The sequence below is a fragment of the Pyricularia grisea genome (assembly GCF_004355905.1).
Source record: "Pyricularia grisea strain NI907 chromosome Unknown Pyricularia_grisea_NI907_Scaffold_2, whole genome shotgun sequence".
Lineage (NCBI taxonomy): Eukaryota > Fungi > Ascomycota > Sordariomycetes > Magnaporthales > Pyriculariaceae > Pyricularia > Pyricularia grisea.
In genome coordinates, this window is record NW_022156717.1 from 3,138,949 (window position 1) to 3,152,792 (window position 13,844).

Genomic DNA, 13,844 nt, shown 5'->3' on the forward strand with positions numbered 1-13,844 from the left:
GACTGTTATTGACATGAAACTTCCAAGTTTGGCTCAACACAAGTTACATCATAAAAGGCCAAATTCGTCTCTTCAACTGAATATCTGCATTGGATTGTAGATCATGTTCATTAAAATATACAATGCAGCAAGATAACCAACAGGAGTTGGGGATGCCTCGGCAAAACAAAACAAAGCACAACGTCATTACATCTCCATCTGCGCCTAGTTTATCTGCTCCGGTTCAGTGCTAATCCTGATGCTCTCTGAGGAACTCAGGGGGTATCTCATTATCGCTCTCCTCCCTTTGCAGACTGGTACTGGCTTCTCTCCTAGAGGGGCGTTGTGTCTCCTTTCTCTCGTCGTCCTGGCTGCTGTCTACCAAAAGGTCATGCGGCACTGCGTTGTCGTCTTCGTCTGCGTCTTGGGCTTCCAGGTCCAACAATGTGCCCCGGTCATCTGATTCCTTTTGCTTGCCTTTATCCTTGGAGCTCCCATCTGCCTCTGTGGGCTTAGTTTCTGCAGTCGACCGTGCAAGGCGGGGTGTAGCGTCATCGTCTATCTCGATACCAATGTCGGCCATTGCGCTGCGCAGAACCAGATACGCTTCCCTAAAGGCCTCGAGCTCCGCCCCTATAGCACAGATTAGCAGGTTCCATCCCTTCTGCTCCACATACTGCAAATGGTCTTCGAGGCCGTTGATAACGACCTCCATTTTAGCCAGTTGCATTCGTAGCTTTTCCTCCTGAGATGTCTTTTGATCGGAACCATGCTCCCCAGCCGTGATGTTGGCGCGCAACTCGGATTCAAAGGCAGTAATCAGCTTCGTGGCCGCCGCCCAAACCTCGGCGCCTTCTTCCAGAGCAACCCGCTCCTTGTCGACCGCTTTCTTCCGTCGCTCCAGGATCAGTATCTCCTTGTCCCACCATTCCATCGCCATACTCGCTGTTCTCCGCTCGGGATTCAAGCTCAGAAACTCCAACCCGGAAGGCGATACACCACGGGCGGATTCTTTGAATACCGAGACGTCCAGGGGTTTAACGGGCGGCCGTGACAGCACGTCCGCCAATTTTGCATCAACCTCCTTGAGAGCTCCACGGTAGCCACTGAGACCAGCCTCGCGCCGGTTCACCAACGTCGACATGTCGTCCTCCATGCGCCGCTGCCTGTTCTTCAACACAACCAACTTTTCCTCCAGATCCTCTATCTGCCGACACACGGCGCCGTGCTCATCCTGCAGGTCCCTCAGCTCCCGGGCCAGCGGCTCCTCCTCATCCGACTCGAGCGCCCTGAGCTCGTCCAGAAGCCCCTCCCTCCTCGTGTTCATCTTGCGCACCTTGACGAGCGCGCTCTTGCGCTGCCCCAGCGCCGACGCCAGGCACGCGTCTTCCTCGGCCCGCAGGTCGGCGAGCAGCGTCAGGGTGCGACCTAGGCCCGCGCGCGCCCCGCGCAGCCCCACGGGCTTGCTGCGCGGCTGGCGCACCGGCATCACCTGCCCGTGGTCGTTTGCCTGGGTCGGCGGGTCGAGGATGCTGAGCCGGGACTGCGAGACGGTGCCCCCTCCGCCGCCGCGGCCACGGCTTGCGGCCGGCGAACTGCTGCCACTGCTGGGCGGGTGGTGGTCGCTGCTTGGGGGGTGGCCGAGGCCGGCCGACAGCCCGCTGGCCTGGAGGTCGAGCAGGCGCTGCGCGTCGCGCTGGAGCGCACGCTCGCGCCGCTGGAAGCTCTGCCACATCGTGTCCTGCTCGAGCCGCGGGGTGTTGTCGTGCGTCTTGGAGGACACGGAGCCGGCGCCGGAGCCTCGGCGGCTGAACAGGGCGCTACCCAGTCCATACAGCGCCGAGGTTGCGGCCGCGGCGGCAGACTGCGCTTCTCCCGCGTGTTGTGCTTTCCTCGGCCCTGCGGAAAAGATGGGGGGCGGCGGGCCGTTGAACATGACGTCGGTTCTGCCGTCCTTTGGGGGCGTGTCGGGAGGCGGCGGGCTCGGCATTAGATTATCGGTATGCGAGTTGGGGGTTTGATCACGTAGCGGCGATGTTACGGGGTTTAAGCGTGGCGACATGTCGTCGAGGTCATACTCGCTCCGTTTGGTTCGCAGCTTGTTATTCGAGGTCCTGGGAGGGCTGATCCACGGTGACGACGTATCACTCAAGAGACCAAGTCGCGGGAGGAAGGATGACTTGGAAGCCATCAATACTGTATGTAGATTATGGTAGCAGCAAAAAGTTTAAGCTTGGTTGCTGCTTGATTTGAACCTAACCTAATGTTGAGTCGAATCTGGGGTTACTTTCTATGGCGTTTGGAGCTTGGAGACGGGAAGGGAAATTGATGCAAGGTCTCGATCTAGAGACTAGACTAGAATTAAATCTATTCTAGTACAAATACAGGCAGGTTGCTAGTGAAGAAGACGAGGTAAATTTTTGGAAGGACCACATGGCGCGACGATGCAGAAGTGGTTCAGGTAGATTGTGGATGTGACTGTCTGTCTGGTGATACTCTGGAAGCGTGTCGTTGGTAACCATGTGATGGATGCGTTTGGTCTAGGCAAGCTTTGAGTGATTGCGGTGAATTCAGTTAACTCAACTGTTGTTTGCTCGGCCCGCAGTGACGTTATGTGGGCCGCGGTACATCGTCGAGAGGGTTAGGGGTTAGGTTGCCTGGACTGCGTGTCACCCTACCTCCCAAGCTCCTTACTTCCAAGTTCCCCTATCCGCCATTTTCGTTTCTTCCATTTTCATTACTTGACATTCACTGGCTGGCGATTGCGCATTACATTTTGCTTCTATTGAGCTACATATATTCTAACGTATTCCCTCCCAACCTTCCTTTGCTTGCCCATGAGGACCTGATTCCCGGATGAGGACCTGAAAAAGTATTAAAAACAACAACAAAAAAGCAAGAAATGAAAAAGATTACCACAAAGATTACAAAAAAAGCATAACGAGCCAATGAGTTTTTACCTCCCACAGTATGGCCATGCACGCAAGGGAGAGACAAATTTAAGCCAGACAAGAAAAAATTCAGTGTAATTCGTACACGATATTGGCGAAGCTGTCGGTGCAGCTCACATCTTGACCTTGAACCTGGTCCTCAGATACTCGCCGTAACGGCTAATGATGAAGGGTATGGGCAGCATTGCTACCGCAATGAACGCAAGCAGTGAGTTTCCCCATCCCAGTCCCAATGCGTCATACATCTTCGGTGCCGCCAATGGTAGCACGGCGCCTGCGACGGACCTTACGACTACGTTGGCGGCCATAGCACTCGCTGCGTACATCTGGAATGAGTCGATGAGATACCTAGGCGCGAAAGGGCGGTCAGTTTTACTTGTTTTCTCCAAAAGACATGTAATGGAATTCATGCAAACTTACATCGTCACACACATGAAAAAGAGAATGTTTGCCACACCAACGATGCCCATCGCGATGATGGGAACAATCCAGTGGATTTTGTATTCGGTAGTCCAGCCGTAGATGAAAAAACCTACGGGCAAGATTATGGCGGCAAGGGGAAGCCAGAAGAGCCGGTATTCTGGCTTCATGCCATTGCCTTCGCGCTCAGCCCGCCGTTGCGAATACGAGTCCGAGGTCCAAGAGAATAAGACCTGTCCTATCACAGAGCCGACGCCGAGTCCAAGGTACGCGAGACCCGCGGTAGACGAAGTGAAGTTGTACGAGTCGGTGAAGACCGTCGTAATGGTGGTGAATAGGAGGTATAGGTATCCGTACACAATCCCCAAGTATATCTTGATTTCAGATCAGTATTGTTTCGGAGTTAAGGGGGTCTTCGAGACCCCAAAAATAGCATACTCGACTTACAGCAAAGATTTGGGTGATGGGCGATAAGGCTATCAGCTTGAGAGGGCGCACTATACTTCGCGTAAAGTAGTCCTTGGCGCTCATGCCGGCATCTAGCTTGCTTCGCAGCAGCTCATTGCCCCTCTCCTTGCGGAGCTTTGCAGCCTTGCGCTCGAGAATAACGGGGGCATATGTCTCTTTCATGAAAAGCATCATCGCGATGGACATGAATCCCGCGACAATGACAACGATCCAAAAACACCAGCGCCACCCCTTGGCGTCTGCCAGAAAGCCGCCAGCCACAGGTCCGACGACCGGACCGAAAATAGGTCCTAATGTATATAGGGACATGGCGACTCCTCTCTTCTGCGGTACTATCATGTCTGCAATGCTACCTCCTCCGTTGGTGACGGGGCAGGAGCCGAAAAAGCCCGACATGAAGCGGAAGCCGATGAGACTGTCCATTGATGGTGCCACGGCACATGCGACCATGAAGGCGATGAAACCCAAGTTACATATGTGGTACACGATGTTGCGGCCATATATCTCGCTCAAGGGTGCGATGAGTAGAGGTCCGAAGGCATACTGTGGAAGTAAGGGCAATCAGTAACTTGCTCAATCCGCAGATACCATGGATCCGATCTAGTGCCATGCACAAAAGTCAAAGAGGGAAAGAAAGAAAAGGGAGGAAAAGAAATCGAGAGGAAATCGCACCCCGAGAACATAGATGGACACAACAAGGGTTTGTAATTCGCCATTGGTGACATTAAACTCTTGCGACAGCTGAGGCACACCAGGCGCAAATATGGCTAGCGAGAGAAAGGTGATTGGATGTTAGTCTATCTAGTATCTGCCAAGAAATAAGCTTTTACTTGGAACATGGGATGACATTGCACTTACACGATGCCAAAGGCGTCAAAAAGGTCAAAACGCTAACGAATGTACAGTTGAGCCATTTTCTCCACTCCGGCCAGTTGTAAGGATTCTCGGGATCATCATCACCTTCCCACCAGACGACGTTGGGGTCGTCGTCCTCGGAGGAAGTTGGAACATGTGCGTTCTCGCCATCGCTTTCAGTCGCAGTGGCATCGACAGCTCTTTCGAGGTCAACCTCTGGCTTATGATGAAGACTGTCGAGGGTGGACTTTGCCGGAGAGTGATTGTAGTGGCTAGCCAGCGATTGCCTGCGCGACTGGTTGACATTCTCATTAACGACATAACCAATGCTCGAGGGAATGTCGGCGTCGTGACCCTCGGCGATGGCTTGCTCAATGGACCGCTGCCTTTGCAGCTCCTCTTCTGCGGTGGCGCCGTCGGCGTGCCCCATTTTCTTCGGCCGGTATCAAGCCCACGACGAAGACTGGACGCTATAGATACTGCCATCATGGATGTTAGCCGGAGTCGCTTGCCGTAGCGTTACTCTAGACCCCATAACATATTTGGTGGCGAACCCAAGACCGGGCGAACATGCCACAGTTGGATCAAAGATCTGGGGATGGTGAACAGGGGGTGGTCCCTCTGGAGTATGATAGAAGTTGATGTTTGGGAGATGCGTACAGTGTTTGTTTGTGCAAATCAGTTACCCTTTTTTTCCCTGACAGCTTAATCTCACTCTCCTGGAGTCAATGACGCTTATTGGTTTGGCGGAAGACAATGTCAAGATTTCCGATCTCAATGCAAATCAGGAGTATAACAGACGGTGATAAGTGGCACAACACGCTCACAGCTAAAGACAACAAGCCAACTCGGCTTTAAAAGGATTTCACCAGAACCGGGCTTTCCGCGTCTTCCAGTCCTCGCGAAGCCGCGAGAAAGCATATTTGAAATGACAACCATGTTCGCGCTTCTTTTTTATCTTAATTTTTTCTCGGGTCGCACAAGAAACAAACCCCGATTCGTTGTCCCCGGCGGGATTAGAAATAGCGACACTGATGCATACCTTTCTGGGCCTTTCAAACTCTCCGACAATGCGCGGATTGTTCCGAGTCCGACCGGCTTTGTAACCAACCCCGATGGACCAAATCCGTTCTAGAACTAGAACTAATATATAAGTACGCAGGGATAACCAGAGATTATGTCAAAACATTCTACTTTTTCTTGTGCCGCTTTCGTTGCGCGGTTCTGCATTCTTCAATCGCAAGTCGTATGTAAAGTAGGTAGCTCTCCAGCATTTCAATGTCATCAGCAGGCCCTGCAAAACTGTTAACAACAATGATCTGGGACTATAGCAAACGGGCGCAGCAACGTGTGCTTGATTCGAATCACTTCTCACTTGCCCATCAACTGTGTCTGTACCATGGGTGGGCACGTTTCGTGGGGCAAGGACATGGTCACCGAGGCAATACATAGTATGATACCCAATTAGCCTCCTACCTACTCCTGGTAAATTAAGGTCCTTCATTCCTTCACCGGAGATTGAAAGCGTATTTACCTGACTCTACACGCACAAGGGTAAATTCGGACATTTGATAGACACCTATCTCGCGACTTTCGGTTGGTTGATTTGTTATGAAGAGATATGAATAAACCGGAGAATGTAAAAGCACCGAATGATCTTTTGTTTCGGACATGGTTGCTGTGGAAGACCCCGTAAATATTCAGAACATGATGTTTCTGTGAAGTTATCTAAAAAAAAAAAAAAAAAAAAAAAAAAAAAACAGAGAAAAAAACCAAAGGGGAAAACCCCCATTGGTCTGGTTGTGTTATGGGTTCATTTGCATTTCATAGGAAGATGTTGAGATTTGCGAATGACCATGACACCCTCAATAGATTGTATAATGCACAATCACACGTTCACACGCAGTACTCGATCTATGCGAACACACCGCAAAGTCTTCCTGTTCTTATTAGATAGGTATGTATGCACACGCTCTGCACTCACCTTTACGGAGCCCTGGGGCTTTTCAAATTGCCTTGCTATGAGAAAAATGAGCCACTTTTCAGCAAAGGTGCCTCAGACGATTGTGTCTTTGCTTTCTTGTTCTTTTCGATAAGGAAAATGACGCTTCAGACACATCAAGTCTTCTTTTGTACCTGGTCCTCATTTTGGTAACCAAATATCGACCAGGGACTTGCGTTTAATGATGTAGGTTTACGCCATGGGGTTTCCAGTCACATTCTAGGTCTAGCTCAGCAATACCGCGTCATACCTATAGTACCGTAATCAGTCCCCCCGTATTATATGTCCCTAACTGGCCTAGACTGGATGAGGTAAATACCTTATGTATCTCATCAAGCTTACTTTATCAGCATTACGGTACATAGTAATGAACCCTGAATACTATGGGAAATACCCTGCCAAGTATGAGTGAGGTATGCATACCTGATCCAAGCCGGCCTCAAAGGCGGCTACACTTAACCGAAAAAAAAAGTGGCTAACGCGGTGGGGGTGGGTCTCACCTGGCCTGGGCGATTTGTTACATCATCTGGGACCCTCGAGAGTCGAAGGCTTCCTTCCATTTATCGAGCTTACCGCCTTACGGAGTACCTAACCAACTAAGGTAAGGTAGGTACGGAGTACACTCACTCAAAGTCCCCGATTTGAGGGTTGTTTCGACACTACTGTACGGCGCAAATGCTCATCTCTGACATGACGTCTTTACCAACCCTGTAATCCAGTAATCGTTTTGATTTGTTGAAGGGTTCTTTGGATTTGGTTACCTGGCAAGGCTGGAATGCGTGTTTGGTATTAGACTAGTGTATGTATTGGTGAACTGAGAATTGTAATCGTGTACAAATATGGGAGAGCTTTCTCAATTGCTCTATTCTAGTTTTGCTGTTCATTTGCCTAGCATGAAAATAAGTCCTGTTCCTGATCACCGCGGTAGCGCAAGCTTTCTTGTTGAGAGTCTGGCCAGGGTGCCTAGCAATGATTTCAAGGGTAAATATGTCCATAAGGCAGGCAGCTAATGTGAGGTAGGCATATGATTATCGGATATGCTAGTACTTCTTAGTGTCGCTAGCTTAGGATTTACTCCCCGTCAAGCCGTGAGTGCCTCTTCCGCTAATGCTTCGACCCTGATGGTGGGGTCTAGTCTAGGTCTAGGTCTGGTGGGGACGTTGGGATATTCAGTGATCAACGCGCTGGGCGGCTGTCATCAATCCTGGATAAGGTAGGAATCAGGATGATGGAAAACCCTTTACGCATGCAATGTGGTTGCTGAAAGAAAAGCGAAACGGAGAAAAGAAAAAGAGAGCAAAAAAAGTCGATACTACCGGTATAGCTCGACGATGCGACGTCATCTGCCAAGAATGTTTACAACTCTCAGCTACCAAGTTTTCGACCCGCTATTTCAATTAAGGCACCTATCCTATTTCGTTTCATCCAGAGCCATACCCGCCCGCATCGGGCATGAAAAACAGGGCATGATCCCTGGCACCGCACGATTGGGAAGTCAAGGGAAAGCGGGAGAGACCCTGCGTAAACGACCGAACCTTGGGCGAAAATGCAGATGTGAGAAAAAGGTTCCACTCCAAAGGTTGTAGTGCATAGTAAAAAAAAAACAATCTGAGGGTATGTGCACCTATAGTATGATCAGCTTGTTATAGGAGGTTGGGTGTTTGAACAGGCAGTTTTCGTCATACTGCAGCCAGGGTTTTTCCAAAAGCTCAGGTGGGTTGTTTCCCCCAGCTTGCCAACCTTTTTTGCGACAAAGCTCCAGGGTTATTAAAAGCCTCTCTCCCACGCGCACGTCCAGAACCTGTCAGCTCGTCCCTCATCCCAAGTCTCACCGAAAAAAAAAGAAAAAAATCCCAACACCCAGGGCAACCCTTTACAGAGTTGACAAGCCAGTTCCCTGCGCGCCCGTCGCAAAATCACCTGTCGTTCTTGTGCAACAAAAACAACCTTTTCTATCAACCAAACCACGAGACGGAAAACTGAGCATCGCACAACCGCGGCCATGTTTTTCGCAGTATTTTTCGCCTTTTGGCGCATTATGCAGATCATAACTTTGGTGAGTTTCCGCCAACCTAAATTAGCACGCATTCTACGACTCAGCGCATTTGCGACAGCATACTAACCAAAGTCAACCGTCAACTATAGATCATCATCGTCGGTCTGCTCTCTTGGTTCGTGAACGGCTACGTCAACAACAACCTCCTCACGCCCAACTTCATCCTGATTCTGTTCATCGTCTCGGTCATTGCACTCGCCTGGTCAATCTTTACTCTCTTCAGCTACCACCGCAGCAGCACAAACGCGCAATTCGTCGGCATAGTCGACCTGCTCTTTGTCGGCGCATTCATTGCCGGCGTCTACTTCCTAGGATTCATCGCCAGGGCCGACTGCTCAAGCATCAGCACCAATGAGTACTACAAGTTTGGCCTGGGTGACTGGATCGCCGTCGAGGGCCGTGGCTTCGCCATCCGCACCGACAAGCCCTGCGCCATGCTCAAGGCCAGCTTCGCCTTCGGCATCATGAACTGCATCTTCTTCTTTGTCACTGCGGTCCTGGCATTCATGCACGGCGGCCGCATGAGCCGAAAGGAGGACAAGTACCACAGCCACCGTCACTCGCACCGCAGGCACTCGAGCCGCGGCCACAGCCGTCACAGCCACCACAGCAGGAGGAGCTCTCACTCGCGCCGCACCTATGTCTAAGGTGATGGTGATGAGCCGTGTTCTACAAAGCACCGTGGGCTCCGAGCAGATTCATTCTGCTGTTCGTTTGGCCTGACTGTTTACATATGGGTGGCTTTTTGCGGGCGCGATGAGACCTTTGAGACCATATCACATCCAAATTAGGCTGTGGTTGAAAAAGAAAAATCAGCTTTTGTTTTTAATGTCGGATTTACGCAGCAAGCGGATGGATCTACAGGTGACTTTTCCCGTAGTGAGATGGATATCCATGTTTTCTTTGTATTTCTTTTCACGAGTTCTATGAGAATGATGTCCAAATACCAATAATATACTCATCTTATTATACTTCTCCCTTGTCAAATCAAATGTGACGATGATACAAATTAAATTAAAATGGGTTCACGAAGGTTAGGATCACAGAATATTAAGGTGCCCCCTAAGGTAGGCAGTCTTACATCCCGTAAGCAGATTAACAAACATGCCAACATGTGTCACGTGTCGTACGAAGTAAGTGTTGCAATTCGTCTTGTCCCACCCGTAAGCGTAGCCTCCAAGTATATTCAGCTCTGACGGATATGTGGACAAAAAGCTCGCTTTCAACATAAAAATTTACAGTGGGTGAAAAAAAAGAGAGGAAAAAAATACGGGATGCCAGGTCCAACGAGAACCAGGCTCGCCTGCGATCGTTGCCACTCGCAAAAGCTGCGATGTCCAAAAGTAGCGGGAAGTGCAGTTTGTAGCCGCTGCTCGAGGATGAAAGCGTCTTGCGTATTCAGTCCAATCGGTACCGCGACTGCAAATACATCAGTGTCCAGACCCTTGCGCCAAGCCGCGACTGACATGTCAGCCTCGGCCGAGTTCTCGGCGCCTCTGTTCGGGCTGGAAAACGGCGGTGAACCATGGCACGTCGACTCGTTCGGGGGTGGGCTGGACCAGGAAGATCCGATGCATGGTTTCGAGTGGTTTCCTGTAGATGGCGGGCTTGATGCTCCCGTCCCGCCCGAGGACTCTGCAAGCGCTGGCAATGTCCAGTCCACTGTCGAGTCGGGCACGACTCCGGCGACGTCGGTCGAAACAGAAGTGTCAAGACCGGGGCATCGACTGGCAGGTTTACAAATGAACCTCGATACGATACTGGCAAAACTACCTACTCCTGCTGCGTACCACGTCCAAAAGGACGGGCCGCTATACGAATACCTCGAAAACTTTGGGCGAAGATACCTGGCGGATGGCTTCCCGGAAAGTATCTTCACCTCGCTCCAGTGCCTAATCGACCTGTACCCGGAAGCAACCGCCGCGATAGTGACGCCGATTGCCGCCGGCGACGAGCAGGACCCCGACCCGTGCGAGATCGTGGGCTGCCTGCACGAGATCGCACTGCCCGCGGAGCTGGCCATGCTCGAGGAGCAGCTGGGCCAGAAGCCGGAGCCTGTGGACGGAGCGCTGGGCGGGCAGCTCGTCGCGTGCCACGTGCGTCTCCTCGACGTCGTGGACCGGCTCATCAGAGGCGTCTTCATGTGCGCGCGGCTCAAGGCCGTGCTGCCTCCGGATGGACGCCCCACGTTCCGCATGCCGGACCTCACGGTCGGGAGCTTCAAGCCGCCCGACCACTCGGCCGCGTTGATGCAGATCGTATTGCTCAAGAACCTGCTGGACGAGCTCCTGTTTGTATCGAGGGCGCTCCCTGCGGCTCTCGACAAGGTCGATGTTGGGAATTCGGCTGCGCGTGAGGCGTTGCTGTCGTTGCCGGTCTTGTTGCGACAGGCCGAGAGCCTTGGAAAGAGGCATGAGCGCACTCTGGACCGCTTCAAGTCCCTATTGACTTATGTGATTGGGTTGGGGTATATGGAATGACATTCGCACTTTAATGCCAAGGCATAGGCCGAAACTTCATCCTGGCCGGTTCACTTTTGGTGCAGTTTGATTTTAATTTTTTTTCAGCATATATTCATGAGTAGGCTATCGTATCCCGACTCGATCCGTCGCTCACAGAGCCAACGCTAACCAGGCAGGGGGACGTTTTATCTTCAGCTCAAGTACACGACCAGCGCCTCGGCGGCACCCACGGTCAACTTAACCTGGCCACCCGAGACGGTGGCCGACTCAAACTTCTCGTCACCCTGGGCGACGCAGGTCCCGTTTGCCCAGGTCTGACCTCCAAAGGAAAGATCGGAGCTCGAGTCCGCCCTCGTCGTGGCGCTGGCCGCCGTCAGCCTCTTGGCGCGGATGGTGCCGTCCGTCAGCCCCGTGAGCGTAAACTCCTCGGTCGGTCGGTCTCCGGTGGTGTAGTAGTTGGAGTTGTACAGCAGCACGCGCAGCGGCTTGCCTGCCTTGTCGAAGCTGGCGTAAGCCGCGAACGCTGAGCTGCCATCGTCGAGGGCGGCGATGCTGGCGCTATAGTCGTTGAAGTTTTTTAGTTTTTTTTTTTTGCTCATCAGCTCTTGCTTCCTGTGTGTATCAGAAATTCGGACAAAAAGGTCGTGGGGAAACCACTTACGCTTTGCTCAGAAATGCAGTGGCGGCGGTTGCGCCATAATAAGGAGCACCCATGGTGTTTCTCCCAAACTGGCAGCTACATATCACGGCGTCTCGTTAGAGCAGTCCCTCGAACGGACAGGTACTCAGCGTTGATTATCGGCTGGAACAGGTCGGTAGAACTTACTATTGGCAGTTGCCAACGGTGCCCTGGTGGAAATACAGGTTGGTGATGTTGGAAACGAGCGCTCGCAGGGAGTAGTCCATGGTCCACAACGCGGCGCCAAAGGTTGGCGAAACACCAGCTGCGCCACCGCCGGAAACTGCAGACAAAAGAGTACAAAATCGTCAGTTTTGGGGAAAGTTCGACTTTGGAAAAGGTATCAAAAGTCCTCTTTTCCCTCCTTTCCCTCCTTATCAGCATCTAATAAACATACCAGAGTTGGTCTCCCCAAACACGTACGGCTTGCCGATGGCAAGAGCCGCTGCAACATCGGTCTCGAAGCTGCGGATGTTACCTGAAGTGCGGGTATGGTTCATGAGTTCGGCCACATTGCCGCCGGGGTAGTTGTGGTGGGCGTAGCGCTGCATGAACTTCTCGGCGGTCTTGTTCCCCGTCGAGAAGAGCGTGGCGGCGCCCCACGTCGGCGGCGACGCGTTGGAGTTTCCGGCCTGGATGATGTCCGTCTTGCCGATGGCGGTGCCGACCGCGCCGGCCCACTCGTCCTCGCTCTGGGCGTCGATCTTCTCGTCCCACCCGGACTGCGCGATCGGCTGCTTCGCCCCGCTCCAGTACTCGGGCTCGTTGCCCAGCTCGATGGCCTGCAGGTTGCCGCCGTCGCCGCCCATCTTTTCCACGACCTTCTTGGCGGCCGCGATGGTGTTTGCCATGTCGTTGTGCCCCCGGTTCAGACCGATCACCACGCTGCCTTCGTACGTGGCCGCAAGGTCGACGAACGTCGGCCCGAAGGTCAGGTTCGCGGGCGCGTCGGCTGGTTTGTCGACCGAGTAGGTGACGTATGCGGTCGATGCCGAGTCAAAGGTGGCGCGGTCCTGAGTCGTCCCGCCGACGCGGATCGGGGGCCACACGCCCGTCAGATCCTTCCAGTTGGAGAGGCACTGTTTGGTTGCTGTCACGTTGGTGAAATATGAGGGAAATGCGAAGAACTCGAAGCTGGAATTTCCGAGTCACCCCGTGTTAGTCTTTTCTGGGTGGATTAGAGCTGGTCATGGTATGCGGAGGAAAAAAAAACATACGAAAATCCTATGGGCGCGCTGTTCAACGTTGCGTATTGTAGCCCGCCTGTTCCTACTGCTGAAGGGACTGCGAACGTCGCGCCCTGGGTCTGCTGCGCAAGTGCGCACAATAGCACGGTGGCTTGGAAAAGCATTGTGTTGGTTTTTTGGGAGAGAAAAATTGGAAGGTGAGAGAGTGTGTGGAGTCTTCAGTCAAATAAAAAGATCCCCTAGAATCAACAAGAGAAATGGAATGAATGGAAGAGGCTAGCTCAGGTATGAAGTTCACGACAGGTGAAGTAAAGAGAGTGGGTAGGCCAGTCAAGCACAACACGAAAGAATGTGTGAGTGTTGAAAAGAGAGAAGGACAAGCATAGTTAGCCCCAACCATTGGAGAAGGCATGACGGCTTTATACTCGATTTCGGTAATGAGGGGATCTATACAAAAAAAAAAAAACCCCTGCCAAAGAATAAAATCGCGGCATATAGACGGATTGATCATCCTAATATGAAATATGAATAGAGCTTTCCCATATCCGGGGGGCACTGTCGTCTGACGATTGGAAATAGAAAATTACAAGCCTCCTCTCCAGGGATCGACGCTGCATCTGACAGTTTTGGCCGCCAAGGGGATCGGACGAGAGATGACGCGGGGATTGATGGGCCTTGCCCTTCGGCGGCTTGCGAGTCATCAAGCCTGAAGGGGGTAGAGTTTGCAGTTTGCGGAGTATGGAGGTGTTAGATGAACTGGAGAATGCCATTTGTCGCAATGATAC

At 52.1% G+C, this 13,844-nt stretch overlaps 6 protein-coding genes across 7 annotated transcripts; 3 read left to right on the plus strand and 3 right to left on the minus strand.

Annotated features, from left to right (window-relative positions):
• Window positions 1-229: 229 nt before the first annotated feature.
• PgNI_03521 (uncharacterized protein) lies at window positions 230-2,170 on the minus strand (the record flags this gene model as incomplete). The annotated part of the gene is made up of 1 exon (XM_031123575.1): window positions 230-2,170. The coding sequence occupies one exon, from the start codon at window positions 2,168-2,170 to the stop codon at window positions 230-232; it is 1,941 nt and encodes a 646-aa protein (XP_030985571.1).
• A 571-nt stretch (window positions 2,171-2,741) lies between these two features.
• Window positions 2,742-5,575, minus strand: PgNI_03522 (uncharacterized protein). Its single transcript, XM_031123576.1, has 6 exons — window positions 5,334-5,575; window positions 4,677-5,152; window positions 4,491-4,585; window positions 3,798-4,361; window positions 3,351-3,724; window positions 2,742-3,278 (listed from the first exon to the last, which is right to left on the minus strand). Exons 2-6 carry the CDS (start codon window positions 5,101-5,103, stop codon window positions 3,044-3,046), a joined length of 1,695 nt encoding a protein of 564 aa, XP_030985575.1. The 5' UTR covers window positions 5,104-5,152; window positions 5,334-5,575; the 3' UTR covers window positions 2,742-3,043.
• A 17-nt stretch (window positions 5,576-5,592) lies between these two features.
• Window positions 5,593-6,383, plus strand: PgNI_03523 (uncharacterized protein). Of its 2 annotated transcripts, XM_031123578.1 has the most exons (4): window positions 5,593-5,775; window positions 5,836-5,928; window positions 6,005-6,158; window positions 6,227-6,383. In XM_031123578.1, exons 1-3 carry the CDS (start codon window positions 5,708-5,710, stop codon window positions 6,123-6,125), a joined length of 282 nt encoding a protein of 93 aa, XP_030985573.1. In that variant the 5' UTR covers window positions 5,593-5,707; the 3' UTR covers window positions 6,126-6,158; window positions 6,227-6,383. The 2 variants fall into 2 exon arrangements, with proteins under 2 accessions (XP_030985573.1, XP_030985574.1); XM_031123577.1 differs by having other exon boundaries at window positions 6,005-6,383.
• A 2,059-nt stretch (window positions 6,384-8,442) lies between these two features.
• PgNI_03524 (uncharacterized protein) lies at window positions 8,443-9,702 on the plus strand. The gene is made up of 2 exons (XM_031123579.1): window positions 8,443-8,731; window positions 8,821-9,702. Exons 1-2 carry the CDS (start codon window positions 8,678-8,680, stop codon window positions 9,376-9,378), a joined length of 612 nt encoding a protein of 203 aa, XP_030985577.1. The 5' UTR covers window positions 8,443-8,677; the 3' UTR covers window positions 9,379-9,702.
• A 495-nt stretch (window positions 9,703-10,197) lies between these two features.
• On the plus strand, window positions 10,198-11,211 carry PgNI_03525 (uncharacterized protein; the record flags this gene model as incomplete). Its single annotated transcript, XM_031123580.1, has 1 exon — window positions 10,198-11,211. One exon carries the CDS (start codon window positions 10,198-10,200, stop codon window positions 11,209-11,211), a length of 1,014 nt encoding a protein of 337 aa, XP_030985576.1.
• PgNI_03526 (uncharacterized protein) lies at window positions 10,935-13,494 on the minus strand. The gene is made up of 5 exons (XM_031123581.1): window positions 13,090-13,494; window positions 12,270-13,006; window positions 12,020-12,155; window positions 11,855-11,929; window positions 10,935-11,751 (listed from the first exon to the last, which is right to left on the minus strand). Exons 1-5 carry the CDS (start codon window positions 13,221-13,223, stop codon window positions 11,385-11,387), a joined length of 1,449 nt encoding a protein of 482 aa, XP_030985579.1. The 5' UTR covers window positions 13,224-13,494; the 3' UTR covers window positions 10,935-11,384.
• Between the last annotated feature and the right edge of the window lie 350 nt (window positions 13,495-13,844).